The 23,453-nt window shown below is 51.3% G+C and overlaps 1 protein-coding gene across 1 annotated transcript in view; it reads right to left on the bottom strand.

The window, feature by feature from the left end:
* Positions 1-5,759: 5,759 nt before the first annotated feature.
* Anxa11 (annexin A11) overlaps positions 5,760-23,453 on the bottom strand; it is a 44,031-nt gene continuing 26,337 nt past the window's right edge. Inside the window, exons 2-15 of the mRNA XM_090346673.1 lie at positions 21,821-21,883; positions 19,753-19,865; positions 17,803-18,189; positions 16,050-16,137; positions 15,733-15,827; positions 14,949-15,062; positions 13,487-13,577; positions 12,926-13,005; positions 12,741-12,797; positions 11,062-11,155; positions 8,489-8,584; positions 7,571-7,629; positions 7,248-7,370; positions 5,760-5,897 (exon numbers count right to left, since the gene is read on the bottom strand). Coding sequence (XP_090202799.1) covers positions 5,838-5,897; positions 7,248-7,370; positions 7,571-7,629; positions 8,489-8,584; positions 11,062-11,155; positions 12,741-12,797; positions 12,926-13,005; positions 13,487-13,577; positions 14,949-15,062; positions 15,733-15,827; positions 16,050-16,137; positions 17,803-18,189; positions 19,753-19,865; positions 21,821-21,875 — 1,512 coding nt within the window. The 5' untranslated portion in view covers positions 21,876-21,883 and the 3' untranslated portion in view covers positions 5,760-5,837. The remainder of the gene's footprint in view (positions 5,898-7,247; positions 7,371-7,570; positions 7,630-8,488; positions 8,585-11,061; positions 11,156-12,740; positions 12,798-12,925; positions 13,006-13,486; positions 13,578-14,948; positions 15,063-15,732; positions 15,828-16,049; positions 16,138-17,802; positions 18,190-19,752; positions 19,866-21,820; positions 21,884-23,453) is intronic.

Here is a 23,453-nt window from a genome sequence, read left to right as displayed (position 1 = left end):
CACCACTGTCTCACTCCCGGAATCCTATTCACTAAGGGGGCTGAGATTTGAAGACCGTAAGTTCAAAGCCAACCTGGGCGGGAATTAACTTCCAAGAGGCCAGAAGTGGAGCTATGGCTCAGTGGTAGAGAGCTATTCTTGAGCAAAAAAGCTAAGGGACTGTGCCCAGGCCCTGAGTTCAAGCCCCAATATCAGCATACACACACACACACACACACACACACACACACACACACACACAGCGTTTTCCAACTATAAAGTAACATAAAAGTCACCATCTCAACTGTACCAGTTCAGTGGCTTCCAGTACTTTGAAATGTTGGACAATCATCATCTCTTCCTAATCCCAGAACAGCTTCATCACCCCAGACTGAAATCCTGGGTCTTTCTTCATCTGTCCTTCCTTCTCCCACTCGCTACTCTTCCTCTGGCTTGGTGGCACCTGCCTATTCTGGGCGTACTATATAAATGGAATCGTGCCACACGTACCTTTCATGTGTTTCGTCTCAGCATGTTCTGAAGGTTCGTGCATGTGAGAGCACATGTTGGTATTTTATTCCTTTGTGGGGCTGAATGATGTTCTAATGTATGGACAGTCAACATTTTGTCCATCTGTCTAACCACCCACCCATTCATGAAAAGACATTCATGTTGTTTGTATTCTTTTGGCTACTACAAAAACCCATACATGCATTACTTATTAAACAGGTATTTTGTGTTTCTTTTTCAAGTCCACACCTAGGAATTAAATTGCTGAATCAAATCCTAACTCTAAACTGGATTTCAGTAGCTCACACCAGCAGTCCTAGCTACTCAAGAGGCTGAGATCTGAAAATTGCAATGCAAATTCAGCCTGAGCAGGAAACGGTGAAACTCTTATCTCCAATTAACTAGCACAAAGGCCAGGCCCTGAGTTCAAGCCCCAGGACTAGAACAAAATAAAAAGAAAATAAGTTATACACAATTTAAAAATTGTTATTATAAAGGTAATATTCAGTGGGGTTATCTTAGTCAGGTGAGGAATACATTTTTTTGGAACTCTGCCCCTCCCGCCTTGTTCTCCCCCAGTTTTTCCCTCCCATCCCCACCCACAAGTTACATAGTTCATTCTCAACATAGTGTCTAGTGAGAGTCACTGCTGCATTTGTTCACCCTTCGTGTTCCATTTCTCCTGACCCCCCCCCCCCCACACACTATGTATAGCTTTTCAAAGAACCATCAAACTCCTTTGCCACAGCAGCTGTACCAGCTCATTCCCCCAGGAACATCAGCAATGGATTCTTTCACAGTCACCGCTACTACATTGGAAATTTCCCTTCTAGTTGTTTCTTTCTCTTTCCTTCTTTCTTTCTTTCTTTCTTTTCTTTTTTGTTTGGTGGGTCATGGGACTGGCGCTGTTCCTGAGCTCTTCAGCTCAAGGCTACCACCCCACCCTTGAGCCAAGCCCCACTTCCCATTTTCTAGAGGTTAATTGGAGATAAGAATCTCGGATCTTTTTGTGCCCGGACTAGCTTTGAACTTTGATCCTCAGATCTCAGCCTCCTGAGTAGCTAGGATTACAGGTGTGAGCCACTGCCCCCACCTTGAAGATTTTTTTTTTCAAATCAGAGGAGGATGTTGGGTTTTGTCAAATGTTTTTCATGCATTAGGCTGAAGAGGATCCTCTTGAGGTGTTATTAATAATTTATTATGTTCATCAGTTTATTAATAATGTATATGGCACTTTGATTTTCATTTATTAAACCATCTTTAGTACCAGAGACAAATACAATTTGGTCCTGGTATATAGTCCTTTTTTGGTATGCTGCTGGATTTCATTGTCTAGTATTTTTTTTGGAAGGGGGTAAGAGTCTGTTGTGGGGCTTGAACTGTGGGCTTGGATGCTATACCTGAGCTCTTCAGCTCAAGGCTATCACTCTACCACGGCACCACTTCCAGTTTTCTGGTTGTTAATTGGAGATGTCTCATGGACTTTCATGTCCAGGATGGCTTTGAACCACAATCCTCAGACCTTAGCCTTCTGAGTAGCTAGGATTACAGGTGTGAGTTACTGATACCCAGCTTTCCAGCATTTTTGCTGTTTTTCAACTTCTTCTGAGTGTGATGGGGCTGTAGCTCCCTTGTGACTTCTGCCTGGCTCTGGAATCAAGGTAATACCGGCCTCACAAAATGAACTAGGAAGTATTTTATCCTTGCCCCTATTTTTGTGGGGGATTTTATGGGGGGGAGGGTGAGATTTTGGAAAGGATTGGTATTTATCTTTCTTAAAATTTGTGGTATAATTCACCAGAGAAGCCTTCTGGCCCTGGGGTCTCCTTTGCTGGAAGTTGTTTAGCTGGTGTGTAGCCAGGCTAGTCTTGAACTTGTGATCCTTCTGAAGGCTGGAATCATTGATGTATATCACCACTCTTGGCCAAATATAGTGTTCCTGATTGACACTGTTCTTTGAGTTTATTGAACACATTATGTCATTAACTTCTGATCACCATAGCTTCTGCTGAGTAATTGGCTGCCCACCTTCCTGAACATCCTTTGCGTATGCTGATGCTTTTCTGCTGCTGCTTGCAGTATTCTTTTTCTCTTTGGACAGTCTCATGGCAATGCATCTTGATGGGACCTTTGAGTTTATCTTATTGATATGTGTAAATTAATGACTTTCATCAAATTTGTTAAGTTTTCAGTCTTTTGCCCAAAGCATTCTTCTCTCTCTCTCCTGTGATTTCCTTTTTTTTTTTTTTGTATATTGGATGGGGTCTCAAAGGTCTCTTGGGATTCATTTTCATTCTTTCTGCTCTTCAAGATTGAATAATTTTAATTGTTTATCTTGAGGTTTGCTGCTTCTCCTCCCTCTGCAATATTCTCTTGAACTCCTCTAGTGAACATTTCATTTGTGAGTATGCTTTGCCAATTCTCTCTAGTTCTATAGGTTTTGCTATGCGCCTTGAGCTGCTTTTTATTTTGTCTTTTGTCTAGTAAGACTAATATCTGGGCTTTCCTCAGTTTCCAGTAAAACATTTTTTAATCCCCTATGTATGAGCTACACTTTCTTTGCATGTCTGATAATTTTTGCTGAAAACTGGATATGTTTGGACCCTAAAATGTAGCAACTTGGTAAGTCAAATTCTTCTCCTCTTAAAAAGTTTTGTTTGTTGTCCTTTATTTGATGACTTTTCTGGACTGACTTTTTGAAATATATTCATTCTCAAGTCCCTGCTTGCTTAGCTTAGTAGTCAGTAGTTCAACGGATGTCCTTGAGCACAGGAATGACAACCCAAAAAAAAACTTGCCTGTCTTTGCAGGGGTGTGCGTGCATGCATGCATGCGCGCGCGTGCGCACGTGTGCACACACACGCACACACACACCCCATTCTGATAGTTCATTACTCTCTTCGCCTTCACTGTGTGTGTAGCACATGAAGGTCAGCTACAGGGGAGAGCTTAGAACCTTCTAAGACTTTTCTCAACACTCACCCAGCCCTGGGGAAGCATGTGGCTTTCTGCACCCCCAGGAGTATGTGGGAGCATAAACATCTTTATCATTCCCTAAAGCATCTCATTCCACAGCCTTGCCTCCCCAAGCCTTTAGTTTGCCTCCTCTGCTAGCTGAGTCCTGAGACACAGCAAGCAGACAGCCAGAAGGACAAGAAGACAGAGAGAGCCAGTACCAGGGAGAACACGGGTGGCCCAACTCTGCTGACCAAGGATTTCAAACTCAAAGCCTACAGGGGCCAGGCAGGAAACACGTGCTTGGAGACAATCAGGAGTGAGCTCTGCTTGAAATGGGTAGCTACAAATGGCTCCAAGGATGTAGAGATGTAATTTGTTTTAAAGGGAACCAAGAATTGCTTTTAAAAGGCCATTAACTGATGCCAGGCACAGTGGTTCATACCTATAATCCCAGCTATTCAGGAAGCTGAGATCTGAGGGTCATGGTTCAAAGCCAGGCTAGGCAGGAAAGTCTATGAGGCTCTTTCTCTAATTAAGCACCAAAAAAGCCAGAAGTGAAGCTGTGGCTCAAGTAGTAGAGTGCTAGTCTTGATCAAAAAAGCTCAGAGTGCCCACACCTGAGTTCAAGCCCCAAGACTGGCGCGCGCACACGCGCTCACGTGCGTGCACACACACATACACAGCTGTAACTGATTTTTAAAAATCTGAAATATCCCAATGACTAAATGTTGCCAACACATGTAAATTTTTCATTCCGTTTTTGTTTTCTGAGCAAAACCAACTTGTCAGCCTCACACTTACGATCCAGGCTCAAATTCCTCAGACATAATGTACCACATCCGGCTTTAGATTTCTTAACAGTACTCTGGGAACTGAAGCAACATACTGCTTCTAGGCCCTGTCAGAGCTCAGCAGCCAGGCTCCCTCTGAGGTCAGGGCCTGCTGGACCATGCCCAGAAACCTGTCCCACTGGGTGGGTTCCAAGCAGCATCCAGAGGCAAGGGCTTGTCTTAAGAGAGCTCTGGGCAAGACCAGCAGCCCTGAGGCCTTGACTTGGGCAGGATGGGTCTCACTAAAGACACTCCAGGCATGAACCCCTGAGACACCAGAACCTGCCATCCTCATGGCCAGTGCCCAGCAAACATCTGTTCTATACCCATATCACCCTCTTCCCACCATGAAGGGACAGGGCACGTGCCCAGGCAGATGCAAAGGTCATCCCTGGAGCTCACTGATCTAGTCTCTCTGGACTCTTCCCTCACCTATGTTTTCCAACACTGAGCAAATGCTTCTAGTCAAGAAGCCAAGATCTGTACTTTTGGATGTGACAGAGAAGTTTCTAGAAACTCTGTACCTGCTAAACTCCTCTCTCCTGATACCTCCAAGGAAGAAAAGGCCCATGGAGCCACAGCCAGGAGTGCCCGAGGGAAGGCACGTGCCACACGTCTCACTGCGTGGTCCCAGTCTTGTCTGCTGACCTCTAAGAGGTCACCCAATAAACCATGGAAGCACCATTCTGGAGTATGCACCACCTTCCCCCAACCTCCCCTAACACAACCAGGGTCCCTGTGCTTTGTCTGTGCGAGAGTCCCCAGTGTGGAACTGGGGAGCTTTCCCCTGTCTTCACAACCCAGCCCCTGCAAATACTCTTATGGCTCAGGATTACTACTCTAAGTACTACACTAGTGAGTGAGGCCAGAGCCCCTGAGTCATGAAGCAGAAAACAAGCTGGCACCACAGGCATTCCCAGAACATTCCAGAGCTGGCTGGCTTTAATTTAGAAACAGTTTTTGGCTACAAACATTTAGGTTTAAGGCACATTGCAGACTACAAGGGGGGAGCTGTCACTGGCAGGGGATTGGCTTTGCTCTGTAGTTTTGCATGGAAGATAGAACGAATGATGTCCTTGCCTTCTTTACTTTACTTTTCTACAAAGGAGTGATTTTGGCAAAAACAAAACTCATGATCCATTCTTGCCAGATGCAACTACGACCCTTAAATAAAAGGGTCTCCCTTTTATCCTGAGAAGTAGGGGGGGGCCTCCATTCTCCTCTGTGCATAAACAGATAAGCCTTCATCTATACAGTAATGAATAGACTAGAAAATGTCCTTCAAAGAAAAACATCAAATGGCACAACTAAAATGGCAGCAAGGGGGAGGGTGAATACAGATGAAACATCTAAACGAAACAGAAGGATCTGTGGCGAGCAGGGGGTAGAGAAGGCTTCCTGGGTGCTGCAGACCCTCCCAAACCTGCCCAGAGGCAGGGAGAGCAGGACCAAGGCTCCAGGGGCTAAGTGTGGCTCGTGAGGAACTGACAAGATGCTCTTTGGGCCTTTTCCCAGCACTGTTGCCGCCAGCAGGGGACAGAGGTGAGCCAGCATCCCGGCTCAGTCGTTGCCACCACAGATCTTCAGCAGAATCTTCCGGTAGTCCCCTGAAGTGTCTCCCTGGTCAAAGAAATGAGGACATCATTTACGGAGGGCAGGGTCAATACCAAACCATCTCCTTGAGGGTCTCTCTTTTATTCTGAGGAGGGGGAACCTCCATTCTCACTACCTTAAGTACTCTGGCCCACCCCATTGGTCTCAGAGCTGACCACACGGGCATCGCTGGGTCAGTGTTGCCCAGGCTCCCTAAAATTTAAAAAAAAAATGAGGTTCTTATTTCCAATTAACCATGAAAATGGCTGGAAGTAGAGTTGTGGCACAACTGGTAGAATACCAGCCTTGAGTGAAAAAGCCAAGCGAGAGAAAGGTAAGGCCCTAAGTTTAAGCCCCAGTCCTGGCACAAAGGAAAAAAAACCACACTTGTCCCAGTTATCAAGGTTAAACAGCCACAATAAAATCTGAAATGAGCGGGCAGACATCCCTCAAGGGCTAACTGGTACTACTCCTCACCCACTGCTTTTACCTTGCTCCATATTGGGGTCTAACACCACTGTGTCCTGCCTGGGACCCCTGTTCCCACAAACTTCTCCTCTTCACCACTGCTGGAAAGGCAGGCCAGCCTTAGCCAACTTCCAGCCACGTCCAATCCCCAGGGGTTTCTGGGGGGCACGGCGAGGGCAGTGGGCACCCAGACGTTCCACCCAGGAGGACTCACTGTCTGCTACCCACAGCAGCATTGCTGTCACACAAAAATGGGGATTGCCAGCTTCTTCTGTAAGAGCCCAGCAACACTGGGTGATATTATGTTCTTAATGGGGCCCTGGTTCTAGAGACTTCAGTGTGGAGGTTCAAGGCTGTGGCCTGGCTCAAACACGCAGTGACAACGTCTACATCTATTAGAGCCGTCCATGGCTGCCTGGCTAACTGGAGAGGAACTAGCATGACTTTCATGATCTGAAAGAAGCTTCCTGATCACTTGGCTAGCAAGCAGAAGAGCCAGCACTGGACTCCCACTGCTGAGATATCCTGAGATGTCCTACTGTGTGCTCTCCACTGTCAAGCTACTCAGAGGAGCCACAGCTGAGCCTCAAGGAACCTTTCACACCAGTGCTGGCTGACAGACCACAGAGGTGTGGGGTGCCTGGGACTCTGAAGGTCAAGGCTAAGGTACGGAGAGCCCAGAGGGATCCCTGTGTCCTGAGTGGATCCTGTCAGGTAATTCTTGAGCAGTGAGGTCCCGGAGGCTGGGGGCCCCTGCCCTAGGGAGCTGACAGGCTGCTTGAGGGCAGCAGTGTTGTAGAGAACAAGCCTGGGGTCCATCAGCAACCTGGCCACACGTGGCCTAGAGGACAAGCACGTGGCTGTTCTGCAAACAGAGAAGAGTGCTTGGGCAGGCCCAGGGACGCATACCGTGATGTCGTGGTACAGCGACTTGCCGTACATCCGCTTATACTCTGCTCGGATGTCCAGGAGGTCCACCTCACTGCGGGACACCATGATGCGGATCAGAGTCCGGTCCTTCGTCCCTGCTCCCTGAAGAGCCCACCCAGGAAAGAGTATGAGCATCAGGCGGCACCCCGGCCACTTCCCCCGCCCAGGTCTTCCCCATTCCTGGCTTCTCCCGCATCCTGGCTGAGGCGGGATGACCATGCCTTCTATACCCAGTCTGTTGCCCCAGGCCCCGTGGGGCTCAGACAGCTCAACCTGGGCCCTCGGCTCTAGGAGTTACGTACCCGCATGGCCCTGTTGAGCCTTTCAGCAAAGAAGGCTGGGGTGTTCTTGAGACATTTCACTAGAAAAGAAACAGCGCAACCAGTCTATAGGATCACATCCAAGCCTTCTCTCTACCCAACATCTTCTCTTCCTCCTCCCATCTGATCCCCTTAACATGGCCTGAAACACACAGGGACTCAACACCAACTGACAACCTTTTTCCTAACAAGCATCATGTTAAAAGGAGTGGGAAACAGAGCCCTGAGTGTAATGATGCCCTGAGACAGGATGGCACAGAGGAACTGTGCTCTCACCCAGGAGTGGCACCAGAGGCTGGGGCTTTCATGGGGGGGGGGGCATTTAGTGTCATTCTACAGCTCTCAGGCCACAACACTGGAAGGAACTGGGGGGGGGGGGAAGGATAGGAAAAAGGAGGTGTACTGACTACCCTAAGTCCCAAGAAAGGCTCAAAGAAATGAGCAAACTGAGTCCCCAAATTGGGTACAGAGAGAGATGGCGAGGGCACAGTGCATGGGGGAGGCTCCTGGAGCCCATCAGGTCCTGCTGCAGAGAGCGCAGGGCCATCCTGGGAGCCCAGCCAGCCATTCCCAACTCCCCCGCAGTGGGCCTGTTTTGCTGTTGCAAGTAGAAATCTTTCTGCATGTTTCCATCGCAAACATGTGACAACTGCCCACAGGGATGTATTTTTAGAGGAAACTTGGCAGGATGTGAGTCACCTTTCTCCAGGAGAGCAGCTGGATGCTCTCCCTCCCGCTAATGCCCACAGCAGCTCCCTTCCCTCATCTACCCTGCAAATATAAACAAGACCCGCCCTCCAGGACACGGAGATCGAGCATGCGAGCATGCGCCACTTAGCAAGCTGCCCTGGCTGCCTCACTGCTCCAGCTCTCACCCTACAGGGCCCGCCAGATACCTACCCACGGCCAGCATGCCCTGCTCCAGGTCCCCAGACATCTCCCGGCAGATGCTCTTCTCAATGTCCCGGCTTGTCATCCTCTGATACTCATTGAAAACTAGTGAGAAGACAGAAGGGACATGTCATGCACCAAATCATCTGCCTCCCAGAGTCCCAGGTTGAACCACGGACCTCAAAATGTACTTGAGCTCAGACTTCTCAAACCTGGTAGTGCAGGAAAGAGGTGAACCTCACTGGTGTCCGCAGGAAACAAGATTAGGCCAGGCCCTGCCAGGCTCACTCCTTTAATCCTTGTTCTCCAGGAGGCTCAGATATGAGGATCATGGACCTGAGCCAGCCCAGGCAGAAAAGCCTGGGTTCTATCTATAACTCCAATTAAACACCAAAAAGCTGGAAGTGGAGCTGTGACTGAAGTGGTAGGGTATCCACTTCGAGCAAAAAAGCTGAGACAGCAGGCCCAGATCCTGGGTAGCGGGCTGCGGGTCCTGGGCAGGAGGGGCGCGCTGTACGTAACTGCCCTTCTGCAGCCTAGCCGGCATTGTCTGTCACTTATCCTGAAGCTCTCATGTGAGAGTCAAGCTATGATCGACACCGTGTCTCTGTCTCAGCTACTGCTTCTTCCCCATGCTTCCTGGAGCCCCCCCCACAAGAATGTTTCATTATGACGTTGACCCACATTCACCACGTATGTCAGTGAGATTAGAAGTGGGCCCTGGGGCCTGAGTTCAACTCCAAGCTCCCTGTCCACAGTTGTGTGAGCCATCTCCCCCATCACCCCAGGCCCACTGTTTCTGGAGATGGAAGAATACGCTCTCAAGCCTGGGTCAGAGGCCTTCGGTGTGAGCAGCGCAGTGTGGGGGCCTTGCCATGACACCCCATGGACCCTTCTAAGCAGCTCAGGCTGCCTCCAGGGGCCTTCAGACACAGCTGGCCTCCTTGCACACTACCACACCCCGCCAACGCTTCTGCGATTCCAGGAGTGGCCAGGGACCCTGTCCTCATAATGCTGTTCTCACCTCAGCATTAGGAAAGGGGACCTCTCCTAGCCAAACTTCCGTCTCTAGCCTAGACCAGGCTCAGGGCCCAGTTGCCTTCCTGGCTTCCCCATACCAATGAATTTCCACCATCTACATCCTTCCACTCACTCAGCCAAAAGAAACCCTGTGGCATCCTCAAGCCCCTTCTGTCCAGCTCAGCAGCCAGCCCCTTCCCACCACCTAGGCTGACCCCAGACCGGGCCACTGTGTCTCCCAAGAATCATTTCACAACCTCTAATTGGTCCCCTGCTCTGTGCTTTCACAGTTCTGAGAACCACCTGGGCCCAGGTAACCCTAGGAAGCTGTGTCTGTGCTGTGTCTGGCCTGCAGGCCCAGTATGAAGCCCAACAAGCAAGCAAGTCTCTCTCCTCTGGTCAGAGGCCTCCAACAGCTTCCACTCTAATTCAGGAGACCACCCTCCTCCATGCCCTGTGAACAGGCCCTCTCCACCTCGGACCATAGCCTCTTCTCTTCTCACTCTATCTGCCCCAGCCACACTGGAAGGACTTCCCTTTTAGTGTCTGGAATACACTTGAAACCCTCCCCTTAACACCCCCTTCACCCCCAAACACACACACAGAGCCTTCGCACCTGAGCCACCTTCAGGTTGTTCGGTGAAATGTTTTTACTTCACCGAGGACTGCCCCCAGTCCTCCCACTGGACCATCACTCCCAGTCGGTCCTGCCCCAGTTTGCAGCTCTACTATTATTTTCTACAGGTCTTGTCACCTGATACAGACTTTATTCAGTATTTGTTTATTGCTTCCTGAATAAAAGCCCAGAAAAATATAGTCTTCAGGGCTCAGATCTCAACCCCAACCACACCAATTAATAGATGACATGAGGTCAGAGCTCCTTATGAGTGCTGAATGAGTAAATCTAGTAGAAGTATTAGGATTACTTGTTAGGCCACATTCTGGATGGGTGTCCCAGAGGCTCTCCCCCACTCTGTCCTCTACAATCCAGCCAATAGACCCAGCTGCCCTTTGTTGAACTGCTTAAAATATAATTTTAAAATAGATCTATCTACCTACCTACCTACCTACCTACCTATCTAGGTTCCAGTGGTTCGTGTCTGCAATCCTAGCTACTCAAGAAGCTGAGATCTGAGGATCATGGTTCAAGCCAGGTTGGACAGGGAAGTCCAGAACACTCATCTCCAATCAACCACTAAAAGGGCAGAAATGGAGTTGTGGCTCAAGTGGTAGAGAGTTTGAGTACAAAAGTTCAGGAGCAGTGCTTATGCTCTGAGTTCAAGTCCCAGGACTGGCATAGGTGTATTGCGCATGTGCGTGCACACACACACTCACACACTTGTATATATGACCCACCTGCTTGGAAATCCACTCCCTCACAGCTTTCTGTGCTGTCTACAACAGGAGCTGGCTGAACTGGGAAACCCTAGGACATTATCTTCTAACTGACCACCAGGGGGCTCCTCTGGGGAAGCAAAAACCCCTCATGGGAAAAGCTTTGTCTCTCCAGTGTCCATCTGCCCTCACCTGACTTAGCCCCAGGAGGCCCAGGGCAGTCTTACCTGCTACCAGGTGGGCCCGACTGCGGGAGCACAGAATGGCATTGAACTTGGACTCATCCGTTCCCAGGCGGTTCTCCCCAGCAGCATACAGGTCCTGGGCAGGGATGAGGATACAGGCCCAGGTCATCTAAAAACTCTGAACAAGGTTGGGCCCTGCAGCCCCAGATGGACAGGAAATGCAGGCCTCTGGCAGAAGGATTGTGGCTTTGCCATGTCCTGCTGTGCTCAGCTCACAGCAAAACCAGATAAATACCCTTCCCTGCCCCACAGTGTAGGACTCACACTGGGGGACAAAGAATAGGACTGCTAGAGTCCAGAACCTATAGAGAACAGCCTTCACTTGACCAAGGAAGAGAAATTGTAGAGATAGGAGGAGAGGCCTAGGCTACATTCAAATCCTCACTCAGCAGCAACTTGCATCAGGACTAAAATACAGACTCAATGTACCTTGGCAGTACATTGGGGCTTTAACACAGGACCACGTGTTATGAGGCAGGCATGTTACTACTGAGCCATGACTCCAGCCTCCAGGCCCCAAAGAGGGCATCTGGATAGAAATTAGTCTATTGCCAAGTGAGGGAACAGGGCAGTGGGAGGGGCTGACGGGCTGCAAACAGCCACTCGGTGCACACCACGACACAGGAGCTCAGCCCACAGCTGCTACAAACCCACCTCCCATGAGAACCCACTTCTGATCTCTAGCAAACATTTCCAAAGCTTTCATTTACTTTTTGATGCAGGTCTTAGGGCTTGAACTCAGGGCCTGAGTGCTGTCCCCGAGCTTTTGTACTCAAGGTTAACATTCTACCACTTGAGCCACAGCACTATTTCCAGTCTCCACCCCCCCCATACTGCCCCTCTCTCTCTTTCATTAAATTTAGTCAAGGTAAGAGTTTCACAGACTTTCCTGTCTGAGCTGGCTTCAAACCACAATCCTCAGATCTCAGCCTCCTGAGTAGCTAGGATTACAGGTTATGAGTCAAGAGAGCCCAACTGACATGACTGTAAGGCTGCAGAATTTGCAGGTCACTCTGCACTTAACTTTACAAGGTTCGAGCCCAAAATATTTACCCCCAGAAGGCTTCTAAAGTGCTTTGGAGGGCAGGGCAGAAGCAATTGGCTCATTTCTTGGTGGCCAATGGCAGACAGGCAGGCTCAGAGCGCTACTGGCCCAGGTGAGGCGCAGCAGTCAGGAGCAGAGGAGGGAAAGCATGGGAGCTCAGCCAGGACCCCAAGGTCTGAACTCAGTAGTGGGCAACGCCTGGGTTCTCTTGAGAGCTCAGGTGCCTGCACTTGTCCCCATTTGCCTGCCACTCATCTGGGAGGGGACAAAGGCAAAAGTCTGCACAATTCCAGTGGCTCCTAGACTTACAAACACAAATTTGAACAGGCGAGTGCCAACCCTACCACGTGGCAAACAATGGCATTTGCACCTCAACACAGAAAAGCTCCAGGTCCTCCAGTGGAGTTTTATATTGGTATCTGTTGATTGCCATGACACTGATAAATCTCCCGTCCCCTATTCTCCCACCCAGCATTACACAGCAGACAAATGGCAGAGCATGGCTCAAACTCAGCTCGGCCATCCGTACCCATCCCAGAGGCCTTCCCCACCAAGCAAGAGAAAGCGGGGCAGCCCTGGCTAAGGAGGTACCAGGCAGGGAGCCTCTCACACTCACCTGCACATCTCTCTGGACAAGTGACATATCCACATTGGTGCTTTCATCCCGGTTTCCCTGAAAAGAAGCAGGCTTTCAGGTGGAGCATACTTCTGGGGCAGGGAGGACCTCCTCCCTCCTCCCTCCTTTCCCCTCTCCTGGCGCTTCCCCATCTCTGACTTCCTGTCCTATCCAGGGAAAGATACCTGAGAGAGAGAGATGAGAAGCCGCTGGAAGTGGCCTGATGTGTCACTTCGAATGGCCTCCTCCAGGGTCTTTTTGAACTCTGGAAGGGAGACACAAGGAAAGTCCACTCTGAAGCCTGCAGCCAAAGCTGCCCCTCCTGGCCAACCATGGGCAATGGCAGGACAAAGGCCCGGGAGTCCTGGCTTGAAGAGACTGGTGGTCTAGATGGTCCTTCAAGGTAATATAGCCCATGGCCTCCAGGCTGGCCTGGCCTCTGGTCAGGCTTGGCCCAAACCCAAGGTTTTCCCCAGCCCTCCCCTGCCACAGTCATCTATTCTGTGTACAAACACCAGGCAGGCCGCACCCTGGGTCAAAGCCCAGTGTGTTGGGAGTGGCAGGAAACGGGGTGATAAGGAGGCCAGGGAGGAGTAACAGGCCCTGAGAGAGGGTGCGACCAAAGCCCGGATGTGCAGAGGCTGAGAGGATGACACAAGGGGTTGGCACAGAGGGGAGGGTATGAAGGGGTGGGCACAGAGGAGCGGGCAGGGAGGGGCAGGTACGGAGGGAAAGGCATAGTAGACCTGTTTTGTAGATTCTGTTAATTTCCCGGATATGCTCATTGCTGCGGGACGCGAGGATCTCGATCAGGCAGGCTTCGTCGGTGCCAGCCCCCTGGGTCGGAGAACACACAGACCTTACACTGGTGACCGTGCCCCCCCTGAGCACCCAGCAAGCATGGCAGAGATTACACAGCAAATGAGGCTCCGAACATAGAGCCATGCTCACCACGGGGCTCCTGTGAAGCTCTGCTCCCCAGCCCCAGGAAAACACCAGATACTGTCAGCATGGATGGGAGGATTCGCCCCACTGACCAGAAAATGTAAGAGCCCGTGCGGTGGAGAACATGTGAAAGCATTAGAGTCCTGAACGGAGTGTGGCCAGTCTGCAGACACGCAGGAAAAGGCAGACACAAAGAGGACAAAAGGCACAAACATGCCAGGAACCCCAGAAAAGCAGAGGATTAGGGTCAGCAGCCTGGCTTATGTCAGATTGAATCTTGGCTCTTCAACTTACTGGGTGGGCTATGTGACCTTGAGGCATGTTACTTAACCTCTCTGGGCCTTGGGTATAAAATTCAAGTGCACTTGCACCTATGCCCTAGAAGTCATGAACACTGAATGAGCTGAGGTATGCAGAACACTGATGGGGCCAGTCCTCAAGGAAGCGTGTCAGAGACACACACTGGCCAGCAACAGCAGGACTCATCTGCACTATTCCTGCCCTTCCACATCACTTCATGAAGCTACTGAAGGGGACAATGGACGGAGGCCATCAAGGCTCCCAGAGCAAAAGCTGTCTGCTGCATAGCTGTGAATCCTCTCTCCCTTCCAGCCTGTACCCAACAAATTCCCCGCCATCCCCTGTGGAAGCAGGCAGAGAAAGCCAGTTTTCTCATGCCTCTGGGTTGCAGCTCCTTTGGGGTGCCTGCTTGATACACAGGAATCTCTTTCTGAGCGGACTCCTGACCCCATAAACAGGACACACAGAGACCCAGGACTATGGATGAGCTGGTACCCAGCCCAGAGTCAAAGTCAACTAGAGCAGGGACACTGAGCCCACATCGAGCCCTGGACACTGCACCTCATTAGACTTGAGATTCTGCTGTAGCTGCATCTCTGACAAACAGGAGATAGACATGCTGCAGAGGCAGGCACAGAAACAGATTGGAAAGGGAAGTGCACGTCCCAAAGAAATGGAGATGAAGAGAAATTTCACCTCCCAGAGCCTCCCTCTGCACCCCAAGTTAAATTTACTCTCCCAGTTCAGTCTCTCTTTAAACTTCAGCTCTTCAGGATTCAGAGATCCTGATGCTCGTTGATGACAACAGCACCTTATTTGCCATCAGAAGCTGCCTGTGGATTCCAACCCAGAAGGGCTCAGGAGTGACACTGAGCAAAAACAAGCAAATGTGCTATCAAACACACACACACACACACACACACACACACACACACAACACGCACGCACACGCATGCACCCTACCTTAATGGCTTCCTTTATCTCATACACGTCCAGCAGGACTGGGGTCTTCATCAGAGCCAGGATTGCCTTCTCAAAGTTTCCTGACAGTTCCGACTTCAGGTCTTTGATCAGATCCTGGTTAGTCATACAACACTATTTTGAGAATCCACAGAAGGTGTCCAGAGACAACAGCAGCAGCACACATCTGGCAGCCAGGAGTCCCAGCAGTGGGGAGAGGCCTGAATTAAGGTCTTGCCCCAGACCTGTCATTTCAGAGCCTGCCAGGGTCACTCAGCAGCCTGAAGCTGGGAAACAGCTGGACTGAAACTCTAAACTATCCAGTAGTTAATCCAATTTTTATCTATACCCAAGACTCAGCACACTTGAAGTCCAAAAGACAACCTGCATAGGCCTCTTCCTACGAAGCCCTCAGATAACTAAACACAAACTCATACATAGCTCTTATATAGCTGTCACAAGGAGGCTGGGGAGGGAAACTGAGGCCAGAGGGTGTGAGGAAAAATGGCATGCCTCTAGTCTCAGTGAGCTGTGGTAGAGTCAGGGCTATAGAACCCAGAGTCCAGGAGCTCTCCACATCCCTGTGCCCTACAAATGCTGTGCCCTACAAATGCCCCTGGAGGGCACCACTGCCCCTAAAAGTTATCTGCTGTTGGGCAGAGGGAACTGCCTTACATCAGGCACAGGCCCACTGGGCCCCACAGAAAAGCTGGATGCATAGTCTGTGCTTGGCTCAGAGAGGCTGGGGCCCAGCGGTCATCCCCCCTCAATCCTCCCTGCATCTCACCTTGCCGTAGGCGGTCTTGAAGGACAGGAGAATCTGCTGCCGCTGCTTGCTGGAGCGGCTGCCCAGGCAGTCGATGATGGCCTGCTCATCGGTCCCTGCAGAAAGTGGGGCGTGGTCAGGCTCAGGTCATGGAGCTGCTCCACAGCTGTGGGCTTTCCTGGCCCGGGGCATCCAGTTCTCCTGGGCACCCAACCACACTGCCCCATCTGCCACCACTCCCATCACTATGGAGCCACCTGACTCTCAGCCCTCCCAGCCACTGTGGAAGCACCTGGGAAACCGGCAGGGCGGGGTCTGGGCCACCACAGGTCACTCACCAAAGCCCTTCATGGCCTTCCGCAGAACCTCAGCATCTCGCAACGGGTCAAAGCCGGCGGCATCTGTGATGGTGCCTCGGTTTCCAAACTGCTCCAAGAGTTTCAAATTAGATTACTTGTAGAACATCTCCCCCTCAGCGGGGAGACTGCTCCACCCTCAGCCTCAGGAACACCTCTTTCTCTTGAGTTGGAGTCCCTGAAAGAACCCTAAGTCAACTAGAATAGAGACTCTCCGGCAAGTCTGCCTTACATGGCATTATCTGAGCTAGTGTTCCCATACAGAAGCCTGGCCTGGCTCCCACGGTTCAGTGCCCCTGTGGCAGTTCGGTGCCCCTGTGGCTTGGAGCTCCCTCAGATGAATCCTGGTGCAAAACTCCACCCCTAGGATCAGTCCTCCAGGCCGTGGGGCCTAAGGAAGGGCAGGCCCCAGCCTTCTGGATTCTTCACACAAATCAGAGCAGTCCTGACACGTGGGTGGGGGGTCCTAATTCACCCCCCAGGGGGATGTGAGCACTCACTTTTTGTCCGTTGCAGGACTTGAACTCAGGGCCTAGGCACTGTCCTTGAGCTTTCTTGCCCAACGCTAGTGCTCTATCACTTTGAGCCACAGCTCCATTTGCAATTTTCTGGTGGGTTAACTAGAGATAGTTTCATGGCCTTTCCTGCCTTAGCTGGCTTTCAACCATGATCCTCAGCCCTCCGCCTCCTAAGTAGCTATAATTACAGACATGAACTGCCATGCACCCAGTCCTGACAGCAGTGCATGGCCTCCCGACTATTTGGACCAGCCTGAGTTCCTTGGTCCTGACCTTGAGGCTACGCTGCCAACCTGACAGCTACACTGCCAGCAAATTTGCATTTTTCAGACTTATGATTTGGATTTTAAATGTCTTCTTTATAAAGGCCCATGTACTGAGGGCTTGGGCCCCAGCCTGTGGCACTACTGGAAGTGGTGGCACTGCAGGAGGCAGGCCTAGTAGAAGGAAGTTAGGTCATCGGAGGTGTGGCTTGAACCGGATATTGGGTCTTCCCACCACTTCCTCTTTCTGCTACACAGCAGCCATGAAATGAGCAAGTCCCTTCTACTCTGCTGGCCACTGTGATGAGCTGCCACAGGCCCAAAACAACCACGGACTGCAACCATGAGCCCAAAGAAACCTCTCCTCCCATTCAGATGTTTTATCTTAGATACCCACATGCAAGCTAAACTGCTTACTGGTGGCCAGTGCACACCAGTGCTAACACATTAAGGGAGAGAGGAAGTGAACAGAAGAGGGGGTGGAGGCAGTGAGCAGAGGGGACCCTCTGTCTAAAAATAGTCCCCTAGCACATGCCACCATGTAACCATGACGATGAATTCTAGACTATGCAAACATGAGCTACTTCTCCTTAATGAGCCAAGATCAACTCTGGAGGAACTGCCAACGACTTTCCCTACCCAAGGGGATCTCAAGAATTCTCCACGTATCTGGGCAGGCACATGGGTGGAGGGGATTCTGCTGGCCACGAGGCCTGAGACCCACAGCCTGGAGAGTTCTTACTAAACACGTGGTCCAGACAGTGCATCAGTGCAGGAATGGGGAGTACCCACTGGGGTACTCCATCCAACCCAACCTAAAGAAGCGGGGCAGCTCCCCGGGCTGGGGACTGGGTGAGCCTCTGAGAAAGTGATGCTCTTTGAGAAAATAGGAAGTTGCAGCTGAAGTCCTAAGCCCTCCCTTGGCCCACCCCACCTCCCCAGCCTGGCACTCACCGGAGTTGGGGGCACAGCAGGGGTGACACCCCCGGATCCTGAGTACCCTGGGTAGCTCGGCACCGGTTGCTGTCCTGGGGGTGGCACTGGTGACTGTCCAGGGTAAGTCATTGGCGGCTGCCCAGGGTAGGCCCCTGGGGGCTGCTGTCCAGGAGGCGGCATGGGCTGGCCTGGCACAGGGGCCCCCGGGTACGGTGGGTATGAGGGCATGCCCGGGGGTGGGTTCCCTCCAGGGGGTGGGTACATCCCATATGGAGGAACAGGCTGCTGGGCAGGAGGGGGCTGCCCAAAGCCCCCAGGGGGCATTGGTGGGTAGCCACCCCCAGGTGCACCAGGGTACATGTTTGGCACATTGGCTCCTCCAAATGTCCCGGACATGTTGGCTGCCTGGAAGTACACAAAGCACAGCCTAAGGCTCAGGGGCCCTGGCCAGTACCAGTGGCCAGCAAGTACCATTCTTCTTGCCTGATGAGAACCCTGCAGTAGGTTTCCAGAAGCTTCCTTCCAGATCACAACCATCCAACTAGAGCTATGGGTACCAAGGGCTGCTGCATGCCCTACTATGTGCTTAGACTTCTTCCTCTATAGCTGACTACTCCTCACACACAGCATGTCTACCTTAATGACAGGACAATGACAGCTGGGGACAGTCAGAGGTGCAGAGATGGGATACCTGCTCAGTGCCAGCTGGCCTGGATCTCTTGGACTCAAACCAGAGACCCTCCAGCCTTCCCCAGGGACACAGACGTCTCTCTATGCAGTCTAGGAAAGGGCTTACAGCTCTAGAAAGTTCAGGGCTGACTTGTGATGGCATCATATGAATCTATTCATGGCCACCACAGTAGGAAACACTCAGGTGGACTAGAAGAGAAGCCTGAATCCTCACAAGGGCCTCCTACAGCCTGTAAGACCTGGGCTCACCATTTTCCTTTCCTTTCCACTTCAGCCATGTGGGCCTTCTCATTGTTCCTCTGCACTTCAGGGCATGGGGAGCTCAGGGTATGGCAGTCCCTAGACATGCACACTGCATACACGCACACACGCGCACGCGCGCGCGCGCACACGCGCACACACACACACACACACACACACACACCCTACAAAACTCAACTCAGGGTCTTATCTCAGCCCTCCCAGTCATGACGGCTAATCTCCAAACTTCTGACCCCAATCAGGTATTGGTGACTCATCCCTATAATCCTTGCTACAGAAAAGTGAGATTTGAGGATCACAGGTTCAAAGCCAGTCTGGGCAGAAATGTCTAAGAGGCTCTTATTTCCCATTAACCACAAAAAGGCTAGAAAAGGAGCTGTGGCTCAAGTGGTAGAGTGTTACCCTTGAGTGAAAAAGCTAAGGGACAGTGCTCAGGCACTGAGTTCAAGGCCCAGGACTCCTCTCCACAAAACAAAACAAAAGCCTTATCCTTGTCACACTGCCTTCATCCTTCCTATCTCTTCCCTCCTGCCTTGTTCTTCCTACAGCATTTACACACAGTGCCAGGTGGTATATGTTACTGTCCGTGTGTCTTTCCCATAATAACTCCACAAGGGCCAAGACTTCTCTCCTTGTCCTATTCACTTATCCCCGGCATTATAAAATGCATTGTTTGAAAAACAAAACAAATAAAAAGCATGTTTGCCCAGGCTACTTGCAGTATGTCTATCCAGTACTAACCAAAGTTGCCATGCATATCACACACACACACACACACACACAGTGTATACAACACATGACCCTGAGGGACTGATCCAATGTGGCCCTTCCCCCTAATTTTACAGAGAAACCTAGGTCTGGAGAAGGATGGAGAGTTGGCAGCCACCCAGTGAAAACCCTGATGCACTCAGTACATTCCATGTGAACTCACAGGAGACACCTCGAGGGCAGAGGCCTTGATCCCTCTGGCCAGGCACTGGGGGCAGAAGGGGCAGCCCTGGAGGGGGATGGACTCACCATTCCTGACATGTAGTCCTGGTTAAACTGCCCTGCATAGTTGGCCACGTTATCCAGCCCGATGGGGGGCATGCTGGGCGGGGGGTAGGCAGCACCGCCCCAGGCACCTCCACCTGAAAGCAACATCAAGTCTGTCAGCTCCTTCTATCCATCCTGACTTGTTACGGAAAGGCAGAGATTTGGGCTCCAGGGAAGAGAGGAATGTCAGGAAAGCAGCCAATCAGAGCCTCAGGCCAGCATTAACACCACACAGAAACACTCAGACAAGAGGGTCAGAGGAGAGGAGCAGAGGCCTTCCCACATTCCAGAAAGCAAGTTGGGCATGGCCCAGGGTAGGGTAGGTAGGAGAAGAAAGGGCACATGGTAGGCTCTGCCCTCCCAAGCCTATCATCTTGGAATGGGAGGACAGACCCAGGACAGGTCTCCGTGGGGTGCCGTGGCAAGTCTATGACAGTGCTGAACTAACTCATGGACAGAGAGAAGAGGTGGATGAAGGAGACATCCACCGTTATCAGTAACAAGCACAGTGAACGTAGCCTTGAGAAGCTGCCCTGACATCAGCAGACCCAACTGTGTGTGGCGGGCAGGGCTCTTAGCCCCTCTACTCCAGCCCTGCAGACAGAGGAACAGTGGCTAACAGGGGCCCAGAACTGCCACCATGAAGACTAGGCAAGCACACACCTGTGTGAGGCTTGGCTGGGGGACAAGGAGCACCCATGATACTGTCACTGAGGCTACTGCGGTTACTGGCCTGACACCTGCCCAGGAAGCTTCCAGTTGTCTCTGCAGCTCCAGCCCATTGGATGCTGGGGCCCCCCTGGGCCCACCTTTTTCTAGGTCACCTGCTCAGACACCATCACTGCTAGGCTTAATAGCAATGGTGACAAAGGTGATACCAGCAGGACAGGGACAGCAAGATTTCACTGGAGATCTGAGACCAACCAGCACTGGGAAACTGAGAGAGGGCACAGATGATGGTGTTGTTCATAGGGAAGTGGCTGAGAGTGGACCTAGTGCCTTGTGACACAGAGAAGCCACTTCCTGTCTTGGTCTGTTCTTCACCTGCTAGACAGGAAAAAGGCCCCACATAGCATCCAGGACCTTAGCTCCGAAGAAATGAACAAAGGTCAGGGGTACCCTGGAGGAGGGAGGGGAAAAGAGAAGGGGGGCGGGGGGAGACTGGTACAGCTCAAACTACCTTCAAAAGACCCTCACAAAGGTCCTCATCCCCCATTTCAAGCCAGGAGCCTCATATTCCTTCCCAAATAACATCTGGTGGGAAACAGACTTCATGTAAGAAGCATGAGAGGGTGGGCACCAGTAGCTCACACCTAGAATCCTAGCTACTCAGGAAGCTGAGGACTCAGGGTCATGGTTCAAAGCCAACCCAGGTAAGAAAGTCCATGAAACTCTTATCTCCAATTGACCACCAAAACCCCAGACATGGACCAGTGGCCCAAATGGTAGACTGCTAGCCCTGAGAGGAAACACATAAACAAACAAAAAACCTCAGGGAAAGTACCCAGGCCCAAAGTTCAAGGCCCAGTACAGGTACACATACACACAAAATTAAAATGAGAAAATAAGCCAGGTTACCCGCCCAGGCAAAATTGCCTTCCCATCCCACACAAGGCTCCTGACAGTGGCAAGGACGTACTGTGCGCCTGACTCCTGGCATTCACGCACCTCCTGGCACAGAGACCGTCCCCCCACCCCCCCGCAGCACCATGCCCCGAGTGGAAGCAACAACTAGTGTTTGTGGGAGACACTTGTTGGAGGCTTTTGCTGCTGGTCAGCCCTGGGACAGTCAGTGAGGGAGAGATCACTGAAGCCACTTTGCAAAGGACCAGCAGTATCAAGAGCCGTGGAGGCGTCTGTCCACCACTGTCACCTAGTGAGGCAGGAGATCCAGTTCTGGCCTGGGCCAGGGCTTTTCGGAACTGGTGAGAACCAGTCTCTCCAACCCCTGCCTCCACCGGGAGGGTCCTGCACTGCCTCTGGGGAGGACAAGGAAGTCAGGGACTCTGGCTGCACCCTCCTCTACCCTGATTATCCCAGAACCTCTTACCTGGTGCAGCTGGAGGGTAGCCACCAGAAGGTGGGGGATAGCCTGGGTAGCTCATGGTTAGACCTGGAAGGGAAGAAGTACAATCAGTCTCTGCCCAGAGCCTTCTCCACCCAGGTTTGCTAGTACCTACGTCCCAGAAGGGTGGCTCCACAATCACTCCACTGCTTCTTAGCTCCAGCAAGCCATGCTGACCCTACGGGCCTTCCAGCTAGGACTTCTGGGCCAAGCCCCACTTCGAAAGGCCCATGAGCCCCCACTACACAGAAGTCTATAGGTTTCTTGGGGAACCCCTCAGCCAGGTTACACCTCACTCACTGTCAAGGACACAGCTGTGTGTCTGGACCTAGTCTCTAGGGCAGCTGCCAAACACAGTACCTCACTCCACATCTGCTTCACATCTTCCCATGTCCTTACTATCCCTATCCAGAGGACTCAAGATGCAAACTGTGCATATGCTTACCTAACAAAAGAGCGAGCGGAAACACACAAACCAAGTGATACATGGGCAAAGGCATGCCAGGACCACCCTGAATGATAAGCAAGACATTGGGTTAACACTGTGGCCCTGAGGGGGAAGGCAGGGCAGAAAATGACCTTCACTCTGGTTAGGTCTAACCTTCTTCATTTCATATGCTTCTAATTTAAAAAAATTAAAAAAAAAAACCCACTAACTTTTAAAAAAAGCTCAATTCAAACAGGCAGGTCTGGCCATCTCGGGTGGTCTTGGCTGGTCTTCCAGGATTAAAATAACTCACACAGGGGCCATTCAGCTCCTGACAGTCCTACCCAGACCTGAAAGGACATGAGACATGGGTGAGGCAACCCACACAGGATGGCCCTTTCTGCTGGGAGGGCATTCAAGAGCTTTCTGGCAAGAGTGGGATTTGTATCCAAGAGAGAACCCTGCCCTGGAGGCCCCCTAGACTGGCAAATCCCACTGCAGAGTCCAGTCCTGAGTGGAAGTCCTCCCTTCTCCCAAAGATACCACCTCCAGTCTGCCCCCTTTCTAAAAAGAACAGTCTCACTTTTTCTCAACTCTTTCCCACTGGAATTCTTTCCAGCCTATGCCAACACTTTTCTCTCTCTGTCTCATAAGAACTAAACTCCCCAGGTGTGATCTGAAGGGGAACATCCTGTCACAGCCCCCCCCCCTGACCTTGCCAGTGAGCACAGAGCGTCCCCCTTCCCTAGACACATTTCTAGGAGATGAAGCCCGATGTGATTCCTGTTAAATTTACCCTTGGCTCTCTAGCTTGAGACCTCCTGTGATTCTTAGCAACATCAAGTGCCTCAGTTCTCTCTCAGCTCTGTTCCAGAACCACTGAAATGGTTAGCATGGGATCTGTGTGCTTCCAGTGACGGACATTAATTAAAGGGCACATACCCAGGTGCCAGTGGCTCACACCTGTGGTCCTAGCTACTCAGGAAGCTGAGACCTGAGGACTGAAGTCTGAAGCCAGCCAGGGCAGGAAAATACATGAGACTCTTATCTCCAATTAATCACCAAAAAGCAGAAGTGGATCTGTGGCTCTAATAAATGAGTGTTAGACTTGAGAAAAAAAAAAAAAGTCAAGAGCTTCACCAAGGACACTGGTCCAAGTCCCACATACACAAATCTAGAAATGCCATATTG

The sequence above is a fragment of the Megascapheus bottae genome, chromosome 15 (assembly GCF_031878675.1).
Source record: "Megascapheus bottae isolate mThoBot1 chromosome 15, mThoBot2.hap1, whole genome shotgun sequence".
NCBI classification, from domain to species: domain Eukaryota; kingdom Metazoa; phylum Chordata; class Mammalia; order Rodentia; family Geomyidae; genus Megascapheus; species Megascapheus bottae.
This window is presented reverse-complemented; position numbering and strand designations above follow the sequence as displayed.